This window comes from Lepisosteus platostomus, chromosome 27, assembly GCF_059453375.1.
Source record: "Lepisosteus platostomus isolate fLepPlt1 chromosome 27, fLepPlt1.hap1, whole genome shotgun sequence".
Classification (NCBI taxonomy): Eukaryota; Metazoa; Chordata; class Actinopteri; order Semionotiformes; family Lepisosteidae; genus Lepisosteus; species Lepisosteus platostomus.
The window spans coordinates 4,364,811-4,388,363 of NC_142637.1; the positions used below are offsets into that span (position 1 = coordinate 4,364,811).

Here is a 23,553-nt window from a genome sequence, read left to right on the forward strand (position 1 = left end):
AGTGTAGTGATTACTGCAACACGTGCGAACACGGTACTCAGTTTGTACACGTTCCACCCAGTTTATGTATGTTTTCGGTTAGCCAATAAATTCAGGAAATATCACAATTACATATGATATTGAGATTTTTCGGATTTTCCATATACATTTATATAACCAGAGATAGAAATGTCACAGAGCACAATGATGCAATTTCAATGTTAGGAATTCAATGTCGTATCTTGCCCGCGATGGTTTATTATTTATTGGTCGCGGTACAGATTATGACCAAGAGAAAAAAAGAAGATGAGTTCTTTGCAGGGGTATAGAATCCTTGTTCTGGAGAGCCGGCGTGTGGGTTTTCAAAAATCAATTCAAAGCAGCGGCACCTGACGACAGGCTGTTAAATTGGTCCAAAGAACACAGTTAATTTAGTGACCAGCTGGTTAAGCTCGTTAACAGCTGAGTTGGAAGGCAAGTGGAAACAGGCTCTCCAGGAACGCGAGTGGACGATCCTATCGTACGTGATAAAAATGAGAGCAAGTGCTTCGTACAAAATCCCAAATTTCCACTCGTATGCAGTGGTCTCCGGCACTTCTTGATAGTCAAAGCATCGGTGCAGTTCGCAAGATCACCGCAAGACGGCACTCTTTCGCATCGCGGTCTGCTTCAACCACAACTTGAAGACGTTCTCGTACTGCACAGCCTTATCAATCCCATATAGAGGTGACAGCAAGCTGCAGCAATGGGGTTCTGTGCTATTTTGGAGGCAGGTTACTGCAGTGTTAACTTGGATTTCAAATGTTTCATGTTCCCAATGAAAGTACGGTAATGTTGCATTTTTTGAAAGTTATTGTAAAGGAGAGGTGTGACTCTTAACGGAAGTTACACATTTTACAGGAAAGTGTGATTGAAAGTCTTTATGAACTAGGAAGTTTTAGGAAGCTATAAAGGCGCATAAATGGAGTGTAACGCACATCTGAACATAAGAGTCTTTATACAAGCGATATCCTAGCTCCGTGATAGAGGTGTGGAGCAGTTTTTAAGGCTTTGCAAAATGTTGGTCATTACTTTTTTTTCTGTAATACTGAAAGTGTTTTACAACATACAGAATTGTGCGTTATAATGTTTATACTCCGACTATTCCTGAACAGATACCAAATTTGTTTTATAAGTTGCAAATTCAGCTGTTTGCAGAAGTTATTGCAACCAATAGAAAAAAAAATGACTTGTAGCAAAAAAAAATGTGAGCTCTTTTAAGGGTTAGAATTTGGTTGCTAGTCGTTATAATATATCCGAGGGCTGTGCGGTTGATCAAGCACGGAAGTCTTGGTCTTTATCGTACGCGGCACTGTAGGGGCATTTCTTGTTCAAAGGTTTAATTAAAACCACCACGTCGTGGGTGTGATTTCTAAACAAAGGACTGCAGAAAGAAAACGGCACTCAGCCGAGGGAGGAGCGTAAGGGCTCATTTGGTGGCCTGAGGAAAGACGGAGAGCTCTTAAACATCCAAATACCCGAGCTTTGCGATTTCTCCCCCAGTCACTTAATCGTCTGATGTGCTGCAGGGAACCGCCGGCAGGCTCAGGCCAAGCATTTTAGGATTTTAGGGTGGGACCTACGTCCTCTCACAGCAAAGGCGTGCACGACCCTCGGCAGAGTGCGCGCGTCTGCACAGATTCACACTCGGGTGTGAAAGTGACCCACTGGGGCACACTGGTGCGAAGCTTCCCGAGAGCCTTGGTGTTCTAAGCAAACGGAGATCACCGAATCGCTTGTTGCCGTCATGCAACAGCCGTCCTGTAAAACTCGATAGACCGCTACAGTATTTTCTTTCTTTAGCGAAATGACGGACTACGTCTTCATAAAGAGAGCAGGACCCGTTCTAATGACTATCAACCATGCATACGGAAAAACCGATTTAGTTGAGCGCCAGAATCAACCGTGCATGGCTTAAAAGCCTAGAAATACCACCGCTATCCTCGCCTAATAAGCAGCCGGAGTTCCCTCCTAGGCGGCTCGGCTTGCTCAGATACAGCGCCGCCAGAGACTACTCGCAGCGCGCACACACACACACACACCCCGCAATCCCCAGCCATTGGCCATTGAAGTACCATACAGCGCCAAACAATTGGGCCGACCTTCCGCCTGTCACGCAGTCAGAAAGTTTTGAAGGAGTATTCCGTGCAGACTCCAGGGTGGGATGTGCCTGCCGGTTGTTTTTCGTGCCCCGCTGAACATGAAGGTTTGAGGAACCTCTCTGACTCGCAGTGTCCATCGCGAAACCGCGAAAGGTAAGCCGATAATCGCCGTGTATCATGCGGCGTGCCTCAACAGGCTTGAGCCGCTGGAAGGGGAATAAAAAAGTTAGTTTATTTGGTGAGCCAGACAACACTTTCCTCTCTCCCTGTATCCTTCGACTGCTGTAGAAGATAGAAGGGTTCAAGGTCCGTACAGATTGGAAACAAGGTGGATTTGAACACGCGGCTCGACTTCACACCCTGGGCGTATGCGGAGAAAATATCAATCAAGAATGTAGTTCAGGGTGATTCCTTCCCCACATTACAGCGATTGTGCCCTGGAATTTCTGCTGAGGAAAAACAGGCGCTTGGAAGAAGGTGCTTAAAGGCAAAGCTCTGTGAGACTCTTTACAACGTAAACTGATTCAGTTAAAGGACAGTGTCTTAAGGAGCGGATAGCATTGGTGATCACTGAATCGGATGCAGAGCAATTAGACTATTTTTCCCCCCGTAGGGTAACGCCTAATCACTCAAATTAATTGGATAAATAATTCCGATTTTCGCCGATAGGACAGGCATTATGCCCGCAGCGGTATACGTATAGATTAAAAAGGGATGATAAAATGGGCACTTCGGTTTAAGAAAGGTATCTTTAACTTCTTTCCTCAAAAGTAAGTTTGTGTTTGTATTTGTGTTTTTTATGAATAACCACGCCAGTTTCTCTCTTGGTGAAGCGATCCGACGGATGCGTAATGCGTTCTTAAAAGAAACCACTGCATTGTGGCAGTCTTTTCCTGGAGGAGCTCCAGGTTGTGCCAGAAACCCAGAGCTCTGTAATTTAAAATCTCTCCAGATTTCAGTCTAGGGCTTAAAGAAGCTTGTGTGCGCGTCTTTTAACGCTCCAGGGAGCCGGGTGCGAGTTTTCAGCTGTGATCAGCTGGCTTGCGGGAAATGTCCGTTTCCCCTGGGCGAGCAGTGGATTCAGGCAACCGCCCACCTTCAGCTGGGACGACGAGCGCTCCGTGCTGTTCTAGAAACATTTCAGCTTGTTCTATAGTCTTTTTTTTGGTTAAGAATTCTGGGAGCTGCACATGTAGGACTTATAACGTCATATTAATGACCTTTATGTGTTAAGGACGCGTTTAAAACTTCTTTCGTGAGGTGCGTGCTAGAGGCTGCGTCAATTAGTGATCCGACTGGAAGAGAAACGCACTTAAAGACCCCCCTGTTCTTTACACGACGCGTTTCAGTGCTTTGATTTGTTGGATGTTTTTTTTATCTTTGTTTTGCCGTTGGAAAAACAGGTTTCATTACGTGCGGCAATGGCTATTCCGGATTGTCGTTGCTCGGGTCTGGAGCTGATCATGAAGAAATAATGGGTCTTCTTATGCAGATTCTCCCTTGTTTCCATTCTGTATAGTGTTGTCCAAGAACATGTTACGTGATTGCTGTGCTCATTCTTTGGATTTAACATTAAACCGAAAACATTATATACGATTAAAAAAATCATCAATATGTCAAGCATTTTCATATACAGACATTTATATACACGTACACCTCAGACCAATGTTTATTTTGGTTATGTCATGTGTATAATTTTACAGCAACTGAAATGTAAAATGCATTCGTCGTCTTTCGAATAAGATTTGCATTTCACCTTTTATTTGTTTCCGGTCCTGGGTTCAATCTGGGTCTGTGTGGATTTGTTTAATCTCCCCTGGTTAGCGGGGGTTTCCTCCCACGTTCCAAAGACCTACTGGTAGGTTAACTGGGAAAACTGGCCCTGGTGTGAGTGTGTGTTCCTGCGTCTCTCATGCCAATCCATCACAGGGCACCTGTACAGGGCGTATCCTGCCTTGCACCCATTGCTTGCTGGGATAGGCTCTGGCTGGCTCCCCCACAGCCTGAGTTGGGTGAAGTGGTTAAAAACCCGACGGATGTTTGGTTTTATACGGTCAGTGTCTAAGGGTGAATTCTTTGGCCCCTGCTTTCCACACAAACAGAACTTTGTCGGACGCACATTAAATACTTGGTTGCATCTCTGATGGAGAGGCGTGGCAGGTGGCCATGCACGGTCTGGAGCTTGCGAGGCAAGTAGTGATCAAATGCACAATGCATTTGAAACAAGTTCTTTTGACGGTTTTTACTTTGCACCATTTGAGCTTGTTAAATAGATGTGCATTTTAAGCAGTGCCAGACAAGCACTTTTTGACCGAGTCAAAAGAGAGGCTTGGAGATGGGGTTGGGTGGTCTCCAGGCAAGCCTCTCCACCGGCGTGTGTCGGGACCTGGGAGACGATGGGCCTGGACATTGGCCCGTCCTACCCAATGCAGAATACTGCTGCACAGTGGTGTAAAATGCAGATGTTTGCCATGTTGTAAACCATTATAGTGCACAACCAGTCACCTTCTGAGCTCTGCTGTGGGATGTATTGTGAGGCCTGGAGCCTCTCTGCTCCGCTTCAGCCCTGCTAAGCAGCTGGTGGCGAATTATCCGGAGATGTGCAGTGAAAGTGGCAAAGAGGAGCACGTCTATTACCTTGTAATAAGATAGCATTGGATGGACGTCTGAGATAGCACTGGGCACAAGCATGTTCAGAAGTATCCAAGGGCACTTGAATCCAAATGCTGTAAACCTTATTATAACGCGCTCATATACAGAAAAGTGTTCCAAAAGTCTTTGCAAATATCATCCAGTCAACTGTGCCAACAATCTGAAAGCTTGTTTCCTTTATATTCTGACCTGATGAAGGCCCGTGATGCTGAATCCTTGTTGCATTACAGATGATACCTTTTTTTTGCAGTTGAAAGTGTGCGATTTCCAGATTTATTGCTGTTAATATTTACAAAATTCAACACTTATTAACAATGAGTGGCTTTAAAAATGGGGGGCTTTTGTTTTCTGGATTATTGGTTACTGGGGGAAACTCGTCTTCTCTATCAGTCTGGCCTCAGGTAGTGGACAAACTGGCTGTAAAGAGCTTGGCACTGGCAACACTACACTCTTTATCGTGATGGGCAGGATAGATCAGGGACTGAAATAGTTTGAGCTTATCGCTTCTTGCAGTCAGGCTGTTTTATTTTCCCAGGATGGAGAAACGAGGGAGTGTGGGTATGTAAGCGCTTGTGGTGGTGGAGGAGGGTATGATTGGGGGTGCTGACTGAAAGATTAGGTTTGATTGCTTAGAAAAAAAATAACTTTTTAATCAAAAAAGCACTGAAACAAAAGAGGGCTCCCGCTTTCACATCAAAAACTGAAGGTGCAATTAAAATCCAGCCCTGGGCACACAGGTGTCTGTACCTTAGAGTAATTGACTTCCATCTGGCTTGGGATCAGCAGTCAGGATTACAATTTCTTTGTACTTCTACAGGCTCCAACCCCAATTACTGTGTAGTTCATGATGTTCCAGATGTTTGATATTAACCCCTATGAAACCGTCTGTGCTCCTGACTACTGACTGTGCCAGATTTGTTCTTACCTCCACAGTGGGGAAGTGATGGGCTTGTGTTCAATTCAGAATGAAAATCGTTCCCTCTTTCTCTTCATCTTTCCAGTGCCTTTTGCAGAAAATAGTTTGTTTTTGCCCATTGAATTGCCTGGATGTCTTGCATTGGCCACTACAGATATTATGAGCTTTTTAATTGCAAGACCCAGGAAGATAATGAAAGGCTGATGTGGCGGTTCTTGTTTTGCACATGTACAAGTTTTTGTTTGTTTTTTTCCCAGCAGAGCCCTGCTAGAGCACAGATAATGCCACCACTGTTAAACTCGTTCTATATTTGACCAACTTACTCATCTTAGAATTAGAGTAAGTGAATTGTATGTCTGTTCAGAAAAGGCATTCTTTTTTATCCATTTTCTGTCTGTGGATCAACTTTTATGGTTAAATATGGGCAGTATTTGTGTGTGTAAATGAATAGCCTATTTGCATACTTTTCTACTTTGTTTCATACCATGTAAATGTCTACTGAAGACATCACCAGGAGGCTTTCTTCATGACTTTGTTGAGCATGAATACTGTACATGATTCTGATACAGTATTCATTTCTTTATTTGAATTTCCTGTGCTACTATGGTGTGTCGCCATGATAAATTGTAACGTTAGTGGTAGAAATTTGAAAGCTCATTTGCTAGGATTCAACCTGAAACCAAACTTCTAGCTAAAACTGCATAAGCCTTTTCCTCTTCTCCAGAGACGTGCAGGCAAACATCTTCCATTTTATTAAATTCATTTCTCAATTGGGGGAGAAAATGTTTCTTATAATTGTCAACATGCATCAGAATTTTCTGGGCAATGCTGTGACTGAGCAGTTCAATTGTAAGTTGCAGCATTTGACCAGGAAAGGGGAAAGACAAATAGTGGACTTCATGAATCACGTTGGTAATAAAGTTTCATCCTTGGTATGTCCTTGTAAAATGTGGAATGTTTAATTCATCCCTCTCTCTATTAAATGTCACAGTTATTCATTGGTAGATCAAATTAGGAAAAAATATGTGGTGCCTGTAGGGCTATTTGCTGTTCTCTCGCCTGCACTGTGTCACAGGCAGAGAGCTCATGAGAGTAAGAGATAAAGATTTAGGTACATAACGGTTCACAACAGCCTAAAAATAAACTCCTTGACCAATAAGAACTTGGGGAGGGTTGTAATTGAATCAGTCACCTCGGGTTGCTGTTTATACTCTTTTTAAGCTGCGATCAGCTGCTATAGATGGGGAAATTAAGAAATGAACCCCCTTTTTTTTTGCATTAGTTTGAAAAACTATTCCTGCCTGTCAGCAGCCATAGCACAGCTGAGCCTGCTGTTAGACAAATATTCAAGTGCATTTACTTGGGTAGGTGAAATATCATGATGGGAAGTTTGTTTTTGTGTTCAATGATTTTGCACATTTTCCTGTTTCAAAAGCACTGGGGGGGAAAAAATGCAGTAAATTTAAGTTTTTACAAAACAAGGTGATACCTTTCAGAAGATATTGAAATGAAAGACAATTGGCTATTGTTTTAATAATGAAACTTTTCCTAATTTAAATGCCTAGTTTGGAACAAAACGCCCTAAAATAAGCAAAACAAACAGCTGAGTCAGATTAAAACCAGCGATGCTGTCTACCAGTGAGGATTATGTTTTTGGCAGAGGTGTTCATTTGTTTTTAATGTAAATCAGGTTTTATGTGCCCATCATTTAGCTTACAGTTACAAGAAATATTCACTTTCCACATATAATCTTTACTTTTATAGGGCCATTAACAAGCCTGGGGGGTTCCAGGATATTAAAAGTTTCCTGGCGCAGTTTTCAAGCCTTCTGGAAATTTGAATGAAGGGGGAGTGCGTTTGTGTGCACTTCAGTGCAAGCGAACATCTGGTGTTCTCGCAGCAAGTGTTAAAATAACAACAGTGCGCTGTGACATCATGATTTGGAACACATTGTGTGATCATCTTTTATTCCCATGTCTGTTTGGAAGAAGTTAAAGCCTGTTTCTGTGGAGAGACAATTACAGGATCACTTTTTTTTTTTAAGATATACATGACAGTACCGACTTCTACACCCTTTCTGGAAAAGCACCTCAAGACTGCATTTAACTCTTAACTGAGGACTTTGTGAATAAAATAGTTTTTGATGGTGCTGAAAAGAAATTGTGCGTCTATAAATGACTGAGGTAGTCAATTTACATAAATGTCTATTAGCAGACCCAGGTGGTGGGATGGGACAGTTCAGTCCCAGGTTCTGAATTGGAATCGGGCTTTGGGAGTCCATTGGTATGGGGTTTGGGTGAAAACCCACTCTAACAGGGGATAATGGCGAGAGTCCCAGTGTCCTCCCACTTCCCAAAGTCGTGGCGAAGAAGATTTGTCTGCTCTGAAGTTCTGGTTCCATCTTGGATTCTACGATGGACTGGTGCCCCATCCATGGTAAGACCAAACTCCATCAGAAAGGACCCCAAAGTCTTTTACAGATCATTGAAGCCCAGCACCCATCTTGGTGACTTTTACTGTTTCTTAATGTGTTGGTAGCCCCACTGCAGAGAAGATCAGGTAGAAAAGCTTGACAGCCTTAGAATGGCCAGATAATGGACATTACGGTTCACACCTCTTCTTGTTTTGACTGTGCCATGGGATTTTTAAAGCCCAAGTAGATAAGGCCTTGGTTTACCAGAGTGATGGGGCACTGGTATGAAACTTTGCCCAGAGGGAGGGGCTCCACCTTCTAGTTCGCTAACATCGTGTACAGCACCTACTTGGCTTCCTTAGAGAGCTCCCATCCTTGTACTGACCAGGTTCAACTGTGCTTAGCTTCCAAAATCTGAAGAGATGAAACTGAGTTGGCAACTTCTACTTAAGAGCCAGCTGTGGTTTAAGATGGGACATATGCATAGATGACTGGAAAGACATTGTTCCGTGAAGGTCTGGGCAAGTTCGCATCAGTATGTTAAAACCAGTTCAGAAAAGAAAGATGGTAGCATCCTTCCAGTAGACGAGAATTATATGACTTCACCTCCACCCATACTGGAGTCTCTCCTTGCTGCAATGGGTTAACAGGCACTATAAAAATTATCACAAAAATCCTGAAAGTAGTGAAATCCCTGTTTATAAAAGGTTCAAGTCCAAACAATGGTTCTCTGCTACGCTTGGAAAGACAATGGATATTTCCTTTCCTTTGTAAAAGGAAACGCATACCTCTCTCATTTCCTTTCCATTGTTATTTTTTTCAAGATTTCTCAGGCAAGAACATTTTGAGTTCGGAAACATTTTCCTAATGGCAGTGTGGAGCAGGGGTTAGCACTCCGGACTCGGAATTAGGTTGTGGGTTCAGATCCGACTTTGGAATGCTTCAGTGCAATGTCCAGTTATATAAATGAGATTGAAAGTAGACAGCCAAATTGGTCACTTCCCTGACAACATATTCAGGTAGATTTTATCTAGTCTTCTAGTTTGGAAAAACAAACTCCCTTTTTGACTCTCCTATCTTTCATGACGTGAGAGAAGACCCAAGTCAAAAGATTGTCCCCTAATTTCTGTACTTTTTTTGTAGGTATTCTGCTTGAATATCAGGAACTGCTGCTGTTCTTATTGTGCCGATTTGAGGCTTTCAAAGCAGTCGGTGAAAATCGGTGTAGTTATCAGGGAAACGGTTCCGTTGTATGTGGATCCTGGGTTAGAAAGTGGGGTTCAGCTGTCCAGGGTCTCGGATGGTATCCCCCTCGACGTGTAGTCTGCCCCCTTAGATTTATTCACCCAGTGACATTTTGAGCTCTGAACCCTGCTCCTCAGAAAGACCCACAGAACAAGGAAGCCTCAGAAAATTTGCCGACGGCATTTTTTTTGCCGCCGAACGGCATAACTGTCTCATTGTGAGGAGTGAATACATGCCATTGTGCGTCTGCTGTGTGGACAGAACGGGGGAGTGAGAGGCCTGGTGTTGAGATGACGTTGACTGCAGTGGGGTCGCATCTTGGCTCGTCAGCTGTTCTGGGGTACACGACGATACGCCATTTTGGGTTTCTCTGGGAGCTGTTGCAGGTAATTTTAGTTTATTCCGCACCCCGTACGCACAAAACAGTCTGCTGGGAAGGTGTCTTTTGGGTCTGTCTTGGTGTGTGAGTCTGGACTGCATGTGCGTGTGTGTGTTTTGGCCCTCGGCGAACACTTCCCTTGTTTCCTCCTGGCTGTCAGGAAGCTGGTTCTGACCACACGATGGGCTTTCTGGCAGGCATAGGCCCGGCATCTGAAAGCAGGACAATAGGAGCAGTCCCTCTGGGTAGAGGGCTGTTGTGAAGCTGCTTCCCTTCAGGAAACGACTGATTTATCTCAGTGGCTCACTCGTGGAGAGAGAGGATGGGGGTGTTGAGAAGGGGCTGGGGTGTGTTTTTTTTTTTTTTTCCTCTGCATAGTGCACATTTAAACACCTCAATCTTTGGATGCCTTTTCACAGCTTTGTTCAGCTGTGTGTGTGTGTGCTCTTTCTCTAACCCAAATTAAAAACTTTCTGAAGGCATGAGATCAGCTTTCCAAAACATTGAGCAACTCCTCTGGTGTGTCACACTAATGCAGAATTCCTGAACAAGGAATACTGCTGAACTGGGTGCCATCTCTTTCATTTACTTGCACCAGGTTCAGTCAGTTAGGATAGTGCAGGGGTGGTGCACTGGGTAGCATTGCTGTCTCAGGGCTCCAGCTTCATGGGTTCAATTCTTGCTGGGATCTGCTCCAGCTCCCCCTCAACCCTAAAAAAGTGATGAACAAGTCTGGTTATTAACTGTTTGAAGTCATGTGTGCTGACTGATCTCCACTGCCCAACTGGTGCATTGTCCAGCATGCAGCCTGAACAGGCCTGGAGGTCAAGATGTTGACAGCCACTGACAGTGGACTGCGTTTCTTCTCAGCAAGCTGTCGCTGATAACTCTGGAGGGGATGTGAAAGAGATTTCCCCAGCTGGTTGCCCCTTTTTTTTGTTTTTTTTTTGCAAGTGTTGTTTACTTTGTAAGGCTGTTTCCTGGGGCACGTTTGTGGCAACAAGTAAACGGAATCAAATTCCTTTCAAAAGTTTCACCCTCGAGAAGAAAACCGTAAAGTGAACATTGGCTGTTTATTGCAATTGGCTGTCTTCCTGGTCGTGCCCCCTTGTTGAGATACTTGAGGAGCACCTTCTGCAAGTCCTAGCCTGGTCACTGTGGTAGGATGTGAGAAGGAGGCATGCTCTGGAATGTGCCTGGGGCTGGAGAGGAACAGAGAGGAGTGTGTGTGTGTGTTTTCCCCCGGCCTGCAGCAGGCCTGGTCTGACGGTGCCTGTTGTCTGTCCTGTCTCTCTCAGGGGATGTTGTGATCTGCCATTGTCAACCAGGACAACAGAAGCGACCATCACTGGGAGCAAGGACTTGGGCCCAACTGGTGAAAGCAGGAGGCTGGAGGAGACGGCTGTATGTTTTTTTTTTTGTGAGGGTGCACGAGGGAGGTAAGGGTTTCAGACGCATTTGTCTGTGGTGGGGACCTTGTTTCAACAAGGGAGTCTCTTGTCAGAATCGGTCTTGTAGCCTTTTCTAAAAAAATATCCGTTAATTGACAAAATGCATGTTTTGACTGTTCACTCCAAATCTATTTGTACATTTCAAATGCGGGGGAAAAAAACAAATAAAAGGAAATAAGTGTGGAAAAGGGGCTTCATTTTGTGTGGATGTGCAGGTGCATGATGTCGTTTTTAACCTGCACAACAGGCTTTGCAAAAACTGAAGCATTGCAGCAAGCTGTCATGATGTCGGGTTCAGCCAGCTTTTTTTTTTTTTTTTCAGGTGATAAGCAGACACTGTCGGGGCTGCTGTTGGAAATTCCTGGTCAACAAAGATGACCCAGTCTGTCCAGTTGAACCAGAAGCTCCCTGGTAAGTGACTGTAAAAATCTGTTGCATCCCTTTGTAGTGATTTTATGACTGGTTGCCAGGGTCTGGTTGAATGTTACAGTAAGTTCATTGTCTCTGTGTCTGTCCTTAACAGATGTGGGGACCCCATTCCTCTACAGCACCCAGGAGGAAGGAGACCAGGGAGGTTCCTACTCTGTCCAAACCCCTTATGGATTCCAGCTAGATCTGGACTTCCTCAAGTATGTGGAAGAAATTGAGAGTGGCCATAATTTTCGCCGGGCGCCTGTTAACCCCCGCCGAGGTCCACGGAGCTCAAAATCGGGCTCCTTGTCTCGGAGGAGCCCCGGGGCAGGTGGGCATACCAGCGGCTGGACTTCGACAGAGTCTCTGTCCTCCTCTGCGAGCGAAGAGGGTCGCGTGCCTCCCGTGCCGCCTCCCCGAAACCGCACCATCTCCGCTCCCTCGGAATCGCTCCCCCTCTCGCCCGTCCCCTTGACGAGCCCGCCACTTTCAGCCGGTCCGAGAGGACCACCGCCGCCACCAATTCGCAACCCTAGAGTCGAGAGGACCTTGCTGGAGACTAGCCGCCGGCTGGAGCGGGAGCAGTCACACTTGCAGAATGGGTCGGGTTTCCAACTTGCAGAGCCTCCGAGAGCTGGATCGAAGCAATTGGGAAGGGTAGCTATTAATTCGTCCCAGCCCTCTCCTCCTTCAGCCCCCATGGGAGACCCCCATCCACCCCATCTTCCCTCATCTTCTCCCAGCCCATCGCAGGTCATCTGGCCCAGAGCGAGCCCTCAAAACTCTGGCAGGAGCACCCCAGCTTCTGGGGGCACCTCCTCCACTGGACTAACCCAGATCCCACCAAACCAGCTCCAGACCGTCCGAGAGCAGATGGCCGCCGCTCTCCGGCAGCTGAAAGAGATGGAAGAAAGGGTGAAGGGAGTGGCAGCGCTGGAGAGAGAGGTGGCAAAGCTGCGAGCCGAGAAAGAGGAGCTTCAGGCAGCGTTGCGGGAGAAGGTGGGGGGAGAAACCGGCATCCAGCAGAGGTCCTTGAGCGTCGGAAACAGCACTGCAGAGGAAGCTGAGGGAGAGGCTCAGCAGAGGCCTCCGCCAGCATCCAGCCATGTCAGGCAAAGCAAGATAGCGGAGTTAAGAAAGCTGACGGAGAGGCTAGGAGGAAGGGAGGACAGGAACAGCGAGCAGGTGGAGAGAACCACGGTGGTGGAGAGAAAGTCAGTGGGAGTGGGGGGTGACAGACCCTTGGAGGAAGGCGTGTTTTACTATTGCAAGGGAACGAAGGAGGTGGCAGTGGGCACGGAGGCCGTGGAAGCATGCGAGAAAGGAGTGGGAACAGACGCCAGAGAGACGCGCGACGCTGGAGCCGAGGCCAGAGCAGAAGTGGAGGATGCTTCGGTGTGGGTCATGGAGTCCCTGTTGGGGCTGAGGACTGAGGCTGAGCGGGAAATCGAGACCCTGCAAGATACCATCAAGTTCCAGCAGGAAACCATTCAAGCGCTGGAAAGCAGTCTGTCCCAAGTCGACAAAGAAATGGAAGCGCTGAGGGTGCAGGATGACGAGAGGAAGTCCAAGGTTGCAGTGGAGAAGGGTACCCAGGCCCGGCCAGAGATGGCTAGCGTGCTGGTGGAAGCTGTGGTCTCCCTCACCAGTACTGCAGCAGGAGGAACACTGGAGGCATCTGAACACAGGCGCAGCATAGCTGTGGAGTGCCGACAGGAGCTGAAGGATGTGGGAGTTGGCCGGGAGTTTGTTCTCCAGCAGATCAACCGGGACACTCAAACGGAGTCAAGAGGGGAAGCCAGGGAAGCTGTCCCAGTAACTAGCACTGGGAGCCAGTGGGAGAAACAAGATGGACCAGAGACGGGTGGCGAGCAGAAAGCTCCTGTCGCTGTACTGAAGCGAAGGCAAGTGAGCATCACAGGGCACACTGCCATATCCAGCCTGGGGGCCGTCTGTGTGGCAGAGAGAAGAAAGTCAAAGGAAGTGGTACCAGTACCCCTAAGCCCAGCTGCAGGTGGGTGGTACCCCTCTTTGTGGATGTAGTGCACCTGGATATAGGTGAACAGTTCTGAATTTAATGGCATTTTCACACTTCTAAATTGGGCGGTGTAACTGTTTTACTGTTTCAGAGATGGAATTGGTATGTTGTTTTCATTGATTTTCTGTGTGAATCTGCGGGTGCTCAATGCTTTACCCATGAAGTCCTATCATTTTCCTCCTCGGTCCTTCACCGCTACAAAATATCTCTTCTGAATACATCTGTGTTGGGACTGATGGTGTATATTGGGAAAATGGCAGGTTTGTTTTTCTTGATTATTATTTTTTTAAATGTAAAAAATCATTTTGCATTCAGACCGACAAGCCTGTTTAGTTCGGTTTGGGTATGAAACCCAAGGCTACACTCTTCTGTTCTACTCAAGCTTTGATGTGCTTAATTGGATTGGATAAATCATCTTTTCAGGTCTGTAAATGTGAATTGAGTTTTTCTCTCTCATACTCAGAAGAGAAAACGATCTTTTCAGTGACTCAACCTTGACTAACAGCAGTAAATGAATTGAAATGTGGTTTTGGATTACACCAAAGTAAGGGGTAAATAACCATGAGTTAAATCAAAGTGGATACTGGCTAACAATTTTAGAATATTTACTGTATAGTATGTCCATAAAAGTAACCCTTGTACCTGAGGGAAATAAATGCCTTCATTATAAATCGAGATCTTGTTCAATTTTATGTCATTCTGTTCACATGAAAAGATTTTATAGATTCAATGCTTTAAAATACTAAATTTATCAATCTGCCTGGGAATGAAGTCTTAATTAGTTCAATGGGGGATGTTGGATAAAGCCTTTGCTCTCAGATTAGGCTCTTGAGGATGAGGGTGATCTAAACCTGCGGGAAACAAATCTCCTGTAAATAAACATGTCTGAGTGAGCTAATAATTAGATGAGGACTGATAAATTAAATGAGAACATACAACAGACACTTCTGCAGCAGCTCCTCTAGGATACAGGCAGCTGGTTAACACGCGGCGCCCCCTGTGGCGGTTCCACTGCCTTGCAGGCGTCCTGAAGTCCATCATGAAGAGAAAGGATGGGAGTACCCAACGAGAGCCTGGCAGCAGGAAGAGCCTGCAGTTCGTAGGGGTTCTCAACGGGGGGTGAGTCGAAGCGAACGGGGAGATCCTCATCGCTCTTGATCACTTTATGACAAAAACATCCGTGTTCAGAGGAGCCTTCCAATAGGCCCTGATCTGCCAGCTCTTGTTAAACATGCAATATCATTCCGGTTAGTTCATTTAGGGTCTAAGCTGGAAAAGGCCTTTGCTTTGCATTCTTTTATGCAGCTGTCTGAGGCATGCTTACCTAGTTTACAGATTTCAAACCAACAGGATTTCACTTCATAGTGAAATCTGAAATGATTTCTCCATACTTGTTTTTGACCACTTGTATTTTTTTTGTTTTTACAACTTCATTTTGAATCGCCTATTGTTTCTTAAATATCCCATTCCTGTAAGACACAGGGCGAGCAAATGCCGCCCATTGAACCACCTGTCGGCTCACTGCGGGCTTCACAGTGTCCGACGGGAGACTTGGCACGGATTGGAGGTCTTTCAGTGATGTCACTGCTGATCTGCAGGGTTCCAAGAGTTGCTTTTTCCTGGACAGCTCTAAGAATATCAAACCCTACTTTCCCTGGCCAACCTACCTAAGACCTGCCATGTTTTGCCCCATTGTCAAAGCAAACAGGGGGACAATCCAGACTCAAACTTGTAACATTGTACAAAGCAAATCGTTTTCACCTAATGCCTTATTTGGAATGATCTTTTGGGCTTAGAGACTCAAATCACACTTTTTTTAAACCTACAAGATAATTGCTTGTGCATCAAAGCAGACTAATCATGTGGTGGATATTTTTGCATCATCCATTCCTTACGTGTAAACAGAGAAAGCATCAAGCCTAGTTGCATGAGTTTGTGATGAAATCTGGTAACCGGTTCCTCAGAGCAGGCTGTTGGCTCAGCATTTCCAGGGGCTTCATGCAGCGCTCTGTTCTGAGCATTTGTGTGGAGGAGTCTGGTGCAAAACAGGGGGAGTTCATGTTGTGAATCAACATCTCAACAAGATAGACAGACAGCTGGAATTTTCCCACAGCCAGCAAATACCAAGCATGCCACAATGCAGGGTCTAAAATGATCCGTCAAATTTCAGCTGGATCCAGATTTTCTCCATCTGTAATTCTGACGTTTCTCACAGTGGAAGAGGGCCTATACAAAGTGCCAGTTGTTCTTTTTAATTGTCACCCAATCTGTGGCCTGAAAATGTGTTTGGCTGCTTTGTGACTCTTGCCTGTAGAAAGACCGTAAGGGTATGAATGCGTATCCCTCCCCCACCCTGCTGCAGGTACGAGTCGACCTCGAGCGAGGAAGAGGAGGATGGGGAGGAAGAGGAGGGGACTTCGTCTGGGGGCAGCGGCGGGGGGGGCTCTGACAGCAGCGAGGGGGAGGACGGGGCCCTGATCGACACTTCAGAGGATGAGAGAAACGTCAACCTGGATGACAGCGACAGCGAAGGGGAGGAACCTGCGGCAGAGCGCGAGGAGGGACAGCAGAGTGCAGTGAAAGAAAAGTGAGCCTAACTATAGCCTCCAGAACTGTAGGAGCTTTGAGCATACAACCCACATACGACTTTGCAAACATTCATTTCAGAATGCAGAGTTTTTAGTCAAAGCATTGCACACTGAAATAAAGATTGGTATGACTAGTTGGGAATCCAGTTAGGTTTAGGTTTTGATGCGTCATTTATATTTGAAAGGTAAGCAGTCTGGTCATTAGAACCAATCAAATCTTAATGAGGAGAAACCAAGTGGATGGCATTTATCCAGCCTGTTTACTCCAGCAAATGTAAACAGTTAACGCTGCTTTACTCTTGCACATAACGTGCGCTGAGCCAGCTCCAGCTGGCATCATTGACCTCTGAAAGCTAGACTGTGCACTCTGTGCGGAGACAGAATCCCACTGCAGCACAGGACCAGGTGCTCTGTGCGGCTCTAGGCCTGTTGGTGGCAGTAATTGAGTTCTTGGAGGAGCAGAGCGTGCTCATCACCACTGCAGAGCACCCGGTCTTTGTGTGTTGAAGGCTTATCTGCTGTGCAGGGAGAGAGGGGTTGAGTCCAAGGGGCAGGGAGAGCTGCCCTCATCACAAATTCAGTTTATGCTTAATGTGCTCAAACTGAAAAGGATTTCCTTGTGCTGAAGGTTTGAGCTGAGTAAGAAAATGCGCGAGGCCTGTCTCATTCTGAAGAACCACCTCAATGATGACATCAACGCGCTTAAAAGCAAGGAAGTGGTAGGTGATCCAGTGGTTCCCTTTTCTATCCTTCTTCGGTTTGTGAACAAAGTTTTAATAGTGGCATGCTATTGTAGAGAACTGCCTGATGCTCAAAACGATCCCTAACAGCATGCCCATCGTGGGGGGGAAATCCAGAAGGTAATTCCACAAATTTTCAGTATTCAAACGATTTGAGACGGCTGATGATTTTATCATTGTATTCTGTAAATCTCCGCTAGCTTGGATAATCTCAGAGGACGGTCTTGAAGCTCATGAGCTCTCCCTTCTGTGTTGAGCAAGGGGCGTAGTCCATCTGCCATCCCATTTTAGATGTTACCTAAAATACCATTTTGCCTTTAGGTTTACCAACAAAATAAACAGAAAGGTAGGAAACGATCACACAATGTCTTAATACTGAAGTGTGTGCTTAAAAGGGTTAATGGTCAGTGTGCACGAATCCGTGGCAGACCGCTGCAGATGGTTCCCATGCAGCTCATGAAAGTCGTGCGAATTTGGCTTTGGCCTGCGTGTCAGTCCCACCTCTCCCATGGGGTCAAACAGGGGTCAGCAGTGTAACTGGAGCACAGAACAGCAGTTCTCGCACGTAAGCAGCACACCTTTTAGTAGTGCATTCTACTCTAGAGGGTAAGGAATATTTAAAAACACCCCCCAGTACAAGTTCCTGGCTCCGCCACTGGTCCTGGTCAGCCCTCCGGGGCTGATGGGACTGAGATTATTCTCTCGGAGCGCTGCAGAAGGAGACCCATTGGAATGACGCAGTGTGTGTGTGTGTGTGTGCTGCCGTCCTGTAGCTCTCGAGCACACACACCGTACAGCAGGAGTGGTTCCGCGTGTCCAGCGCCAAGACGGCCCTTCCCTCCCGTGTGGCCGACTACCTGATGGCCTTCTCCGAGGTGTCCCCGGCGCTGCTGCGCCACGTGGTCAACATGACGGACAGCAACGGGAACACGGCGCTGCACTACAGCGTCTCCCACTCCAACTTCACTGTGGTTGGACTGCTGCTGGACACCGGTCAGTGGAGCGAGCGAGAGAGAGAGAGTGGGGGCTGGCCTTGCTGTGTGCCTGCACAGTGCCCAGTCCTGGATCTTGAACGGTAGTCGTGTTGGAAAGCTAAGGTCGTATTTCTGTTGGTGCAGCGAAGTCCTGCACCACAGGTTTTTTTTTTTTTTTAAATAATGGAACATTTAAGGAAATTTGGGAAACTTAGCATGAAAAAATATTTGTGCACCGATGACATCAGTTCCCAATCCTGGTCCTGGTGACTCACACACACCTGGTAGTCTTTGTGCCAGCTGAGCCCTCAATTGCACAATCAAACGCTTCATTATCATACATACTATGAAATGTAACTTCAATGTGCTGGAGCTTTAACTGCTGTATTCTTTAAGTGAAAAAAAATCCCAAGCTTGTGACTAGAAGCAAAATGCAAATATTCAACCGAAGCAACTTTGTAGACCAATTAAGGCTTCAATGATGTTTTATAAGGGTGTGGTACAATGTTTTTAATCTCTATCCTAACATTCTGCATACCTTATTATTGCTCTCCCACATTATAGAAAACACAAACAGCTCAGACTTTATATACAAAGTTTCTTCATGTTTAACATTTTTGCCACTTGGGTGTATCATCCCTCCACTCGTCTACATGAAGTGTCACTGACAAGGCGTGTCTGCTCACTCCTGTACTATGTCTTTTTCAATTCATTTGTGGCTTCTACAGTGTTTAATTTGTTTGATTGTCACCATTTATCCTCTCTATATTTCTCTCCTGTAAACTGGGATATTATTTTGGTTATTTTAAATTAGTTTGGCTTTAACAATTCAATAAAAATGGGCTAATGAGAATAAGGACCATGGAGCCGATGGGCCACGGATTTAACCACAGCTTTGCACGGTGTTGCTGAAGTGCCTGTTTCCCCAGGCGTGTGCAATGTGGATCACCAGAACAAGGCTGGGTACACCGCGATCATGCTGGCTGCCCTGGCTGTTGTGAAGGAGGAGGAGGACATGCGAGTGGTCAGGAAGCTCTTCAGCCTGGGCAGTGTCAACGCCAAAGCCAGCCAGGTGAGCTCAGGAGGGACTGGTGGTCCCAGGTCCCCTCTGACCTTTCCTTGCCGAAACAAGGAGCAGAGCTGGTCAGCCTTGTGTGGTGCATGAAGATGAACATTTTTATGGTTCAACCTGAACGCAAGAATGATAACAGGCGATCAAGAACCGATTATTGACAACTAGTTAGAGAAGGGACCTCGTGATCCAAAGTGGGTTGTCTTAAGATTGAAAATTTTAGAGCCAGGTTAGAGGGAGCATTAAAATGAATAATTGCACTAAAGAACCCCCAACGCTGGAACAGTGGACTGCTGTTGTGAAGGAGTTTTATATAATGGGAAAGATCACATTTTCTCTAATGCTGGAAGCAGAAGGATTGAACAAATAGTGGCTAGTGTGGATTGCGTTTGTGGCCCCATTGAGACCTGATTTTGGTCTGTGCAAGAGGATGAAGCAGTCTTATGTCTAGATTGTGGGCTATTTGATGCGTTTTTGCTGATATTTCTATATGTAACCTCCCATCAAACTGGCATAATGTAAATAGTTAATTATAGAAAAGTAATATAATGGAAAAATGAAAGCAGTAAATTTATTTTACTTTGTATATGTTGTATTGGTAAATCCTTTCATTGCTGAATACGTTTTCAAAACTAGAATTCCAAGACCTCTACATTCCTAATGTGAAATGCTAAGCCACCTTTGGTTTCACACTCCAACACTTTACCCTCATGGAAAAACAGTAGAAACTGCGAAAGGATGGAAATCGCCGTGTAGCTGGAGTTTCCCGACCGCCGGCCTCCCCTCCCGCCCGCCGGCGGTCGGCGTAGTAACGCGTGTGGTGTTCGGTGTGCAGGCCGGGCAGACCGCGCTGATGCTGGCGGTCAGCCACGGGCGGCAGGAGATGGTGCGCGCGCTGCTGGACTGCGGGGCCAGCGTCGACGTCCAGGACGACGAGGGCTCCACCGCCCTGATGTGCGCCAGCGAACACGGGCGGGCCGAGATCGTGAAGCTGCTCCTGGAGCAGCCGGGCTGCGACGTCACCCTCGCGGACAACGTGAGCACAGCGGGCGTCTTCAGACTGCGCGCAGACGCGCCTCGGCCTCTCGAAGTGTCAGATCAGGAAACGGCTGTAGGGCCCTGGTGGGAGAGAGGAAAGATCTGACGAGTGTTGAAACAGAAGCAATTAGCTCCAGTATAATGGGTAGATTATGAGCAATAGGCATGGGTTTACCCTTTGGTTGTTGTCAGGCCTCGGACTGGCAATGGTATTTATGAAAATCTCGCTAGCAAAGCCAGTCTTTTCTTATTACTGTGTGGTACTCATCTTGTTTTAATGGATCTTTCCAAGCCAGATCACTCATGCTTTCAGTCAGTGAAGGGCTCAAAGAAACAGTAGGTGACAGAGTAGCGCAGTGGTTATTATCGCTGCCTTGCAGCGCTGGGGCTTAATTCTAGAACTGGGGTGCTGGCTGTTGAGTTTGTGTGGGTTTCCTTTGGGTTTCTGGTTCCCCCCACTCCCCCCCACTGTCCAAAAACATACTGGTAGGCTTAGGGGCTTCTGGGAAGACCGGCCGTAGTGTTGAGTGTGTGCATGTCCATCAAAGCTCTGTTGGGGACAGGTGTCCCTTCCGCCGTGTCTCCTGCCTCACACCCGTGGCCTGCTGGGATAGGCTCCAGCTCCCCCGCGACCCTGAATTGGAAGACGAGGTTAGAAAATAGGTGGAGGGGGTAAGAGAAATGAGTGGAACAAAGATTTCTCTTGTTTCTTTCCAATTTAGCCAGACCATGTAAGGGTTGAACTGAAGACAAGGGATTATAATGCACATCCAGACAAGTATTAGCAGTTAAGATGGGGAGCATTGATGTGAAACATTAAAATATGATAAACTATTCAACTTTTTGACTCCAGAAGCCACAAAGACGCTGAATAATATAAATCAATAACAATTCCTGTCTCCTCCTTATACAGTGATCCCCAGCTGATCTGTAGTTGACTAAATGCCAGGTGCTTTCTACACAGGATTTATTTTTATTATCTACAGTAAATCTTGTCAGCTTCCATAAAGACTACAAAAGACAAGTTAGTCATCCCCCCCAGAACCTTTAAATCATAAGCTGCTTTTTAGACCAAGTTGTACTGTCATTCTGTTGTCCTGACTTGTTGAGACAAGAATGCAGCCTTCAAATTCCAAATGCTTTTGTTTTAAATTGAGATGATCTTTCTCTCCACCAGTGGTATGTGAGTGGGGGAAAAAAAAAGTTACAGTAATTTCCCCCACAATGAAAGTTTTATTCAATCACCTCTGCCCCTCTTGTGATTTTTTTTCCTCATATTTGTAGGTGTAATACAAACCACAAGAGAACAAAGAAAATCCACAAGTTAAACTTGGGATTCAGTTGAAAGGGGATGAATGCCTCAAGGAGATGGGAATTTGAAATTTGAGAATTACTGCCAGTGTTTTGTGTTTTGATTTCTTGCAAGCTAGCTTTTGGAACCTGGTGAATAGCATCAATCGATGTTACAGGGTAACCAGAGCCCCTGGTGAAAAACTAAAACATTACTAATTTCTAAAAGATGACGGGTACAGACAAAAAGGGATGGACTGGTCAGTAGGATTTGGGAATGGCAGAATTGTAATGTGAGATTCCTATGGAGAAAACAATCTTTACTCACTGCTGGCTAGTTTAACAACCAAAGAATTGAAATAAAAACAAAAGTTTTAAGATGGGTTAAAGATGATGATGGTGGCTTTTAGCCACTGTAGTTGATAGTCTGTATTCTGCCATCTACAGCTGCCTAATCTGTGTAAGCACCATTATTTGAAATATTTCAACATCCATCAGAGTTGTGTGGATTGAGTTTCACAAGGAAACAGCTGTTGGGCCCTGGTGGGAGAGAGGAAAGATCTGACGAGTGTTGAAACAGAAGCAATTAGCTCCAGTATAATGGGTAGATTATGAGCAATAGGCATGGGTTTACCCTTTGATTGTTGTCAGGCCTCGGACTGGCAATGGTATTTATGAATGTGCAATACCAGTTCTGAGCATATCATCAAGTATTTAACTGAATTTAAAATTCAGATGATGCTGAATGTTTTTAATGTTTCACTTTGTGGTCTCTCGCACTGTAGGACGGCAGTAACGCCCTCTCCATAGCCCTCGAGGCCTCCCATAATGACATTGCTGTGCTTCTCTACGCCCACATGAACTACTCCAACTCTCAAGCAGCTGTAAGTAGTCTGGCTTCTGGAACTAATGCTGTTGAGCTTCTTTTTCCCCACTTCTCATAACTTCGGTTGTTCCTCTGCCCTGCATCTGTGGTACTCATCTCCTCATTTCACTGTTGGGTTCGACAGCCCAGACTTCCCTTTGGCCTCCTTTAATTCCATAGGTGGAGCCTGGTTATTGGTCCCTTAAGACTCCCCCCCCACATTTAGCATTACATCAGTGTGGTGTAATGAGGAAGGCTCTGGACAAGTCATGGGAGGGTCAAGGGTGCAGTCGCAGCTGGGACTTTTGCCGATTTGCTCACGTAAATGGCTAGCTATGTAAATTGGTCTCTTTCATTGTAAATATTTTCTCAATCTCTTTTGTTGGATGATGAAATGAACACTCATCATCTGATGAAGATGGCACATTGAAGCTTAGTTTTGCTGAACAGCCCCAGTGTTGCTCTCCTATATGGACATGAGCTAATTCAAGATTAATGATGAGGGTCTGTGAAGCCACTCATCTTCACAAGCCTGTTTTAGAGTTAGCTTTTTTACCAAACTGTTCTTTATCACAGAAGCCTTAAGGAATAGGGCTTCTTGTGTTGTAAGGGTTAGAATAACAGATTGGCCTCAACACACACGCTTGTTTTCTCTTCTCATTGCAGGGAACCTCGAAAATAACCACAAGAAGCCACACCAGCTAAATGATCCCTGGCTTTTCAGACTTCCCACCCCCTCCCAGCAGCATATGCAACTGGACGCCAGCCCTGTGCAACTTTTCTGCACTCTATTGGAAAAAAGTCTATAATCTGTATGCAACATGTATAAGTGCCTTTAGAAACATGTATCCGTATTTAAAATATTAGATACAAGTTATACTTCCCTTAAATATTAGGTTTACCATTACAGTGGTAATACTACTAACTTTTAAACCAACCCAGTATTTGCAGGAACACCACAGAGGATTGTATTACACCTGAAGTGAACAACTTGAAAAGAAAATGTTACTGCTATGTAAAGTGATTCAGTGTGTAAGTGCCTTTTTAAATAAAAAAAAAAGCAAGCAGATAATGTATAACACCCTGATACTTTTCAATAAAAAGAATTGCTAAGTTCCAATTTTACAATGTAAACTGCAGTTCCCAAAATGTATACTTCTGCACTGTATATTCATATTCTTGTTTTAAAATAAATATTTACTTAATGATGTTATACTGAAGTGGAAGTGATGGTAAAACATTTATCCCAAATGGTAATGTTAAAAGTCTGTAAGAAAAGTTTGACCCTCCCCCCCCCCCAAAGCAAAGGAATACATTTCCCATGTTGCCATCCTACAGCAATTCATAGTGCCAACAGTCCC

At 45.5% G+C, this 23,553-nt stretch overlaps 1 protein-coding gene across 5 annotated transcripts; it reads left to right on the plus strand.

The window, feature by feature from the left end:
- Window positions 1-572: 572 nt before the first annotated feature.
- Window positions 573-23,405, plus strand: kank3 (KN motif and ankyrin repeat domains 3). Of its 5 annotated transcripts, none has more exons than XM_088622308.1 (13): window positions 573-2,273; window positions 9,608-9,732; window positions 11,024-11,164; window positions 11,499-11,587; window positions 11,700-13,601; window positions 14,648-14,744; window positions 15,988-16,212; window positions 16,842-16,932; window positions 17,727-17,946; window positions 18,857-18,999; window positions 19,835-20,035; window positions 22,113-22,211; window positions 22,859-23,405. In XM_088622308.1, exons 4-13 carry the CDS (start codon window positions 11,551-11,553, stop codon window positions 22,895-22,897), a joined length of 3,054 nt encoding a protein of 1,017 aa, XP_088478434.1. In that variant the 5' UTR covers window positions 573-2,273; window positions 9,608-9,732; window positions 11,024-11,164; window positions 11,499-11,550; the 3' UTR covers window positions 22,898-23,405. The 5 variants fall into 5 exon arrangements, with proteins under 5 accessions (XP_088478434.1, XP_088478436.1, XP_088478433.1 ...); XM_088622310.1 differs by having other exon boundaries at window positions 11,024-11,129; XM_088622307.1 differs by lacking the exon at window positions 9,608-9,732.
- Window positions 23,406-23,553: the final 148 nt, after the last annotated feature.

Coding starts and splice junctions, on each gene's coding strand:
- kank3 (XM_088622308.1), top strand. CDS start 11,551: ATGACCCAGTCTGTCCAGTTGAACCAGAAGCTCCCTG. Junction 17,947..18,856: donor TGGACTGCTGCTGGACACCG/GTCAGTGGAGCG, acceptor CTGTTTCCCCAG/GCGTGTGCAATGTGGATCAC. Junction 20,036..22,112: donor ACGTCACCCTCGCGGACAAC/GTGAGCACAGCG, acceptor CTCGCACTGTAG/GACGGCAGTAACGCCCTCTC.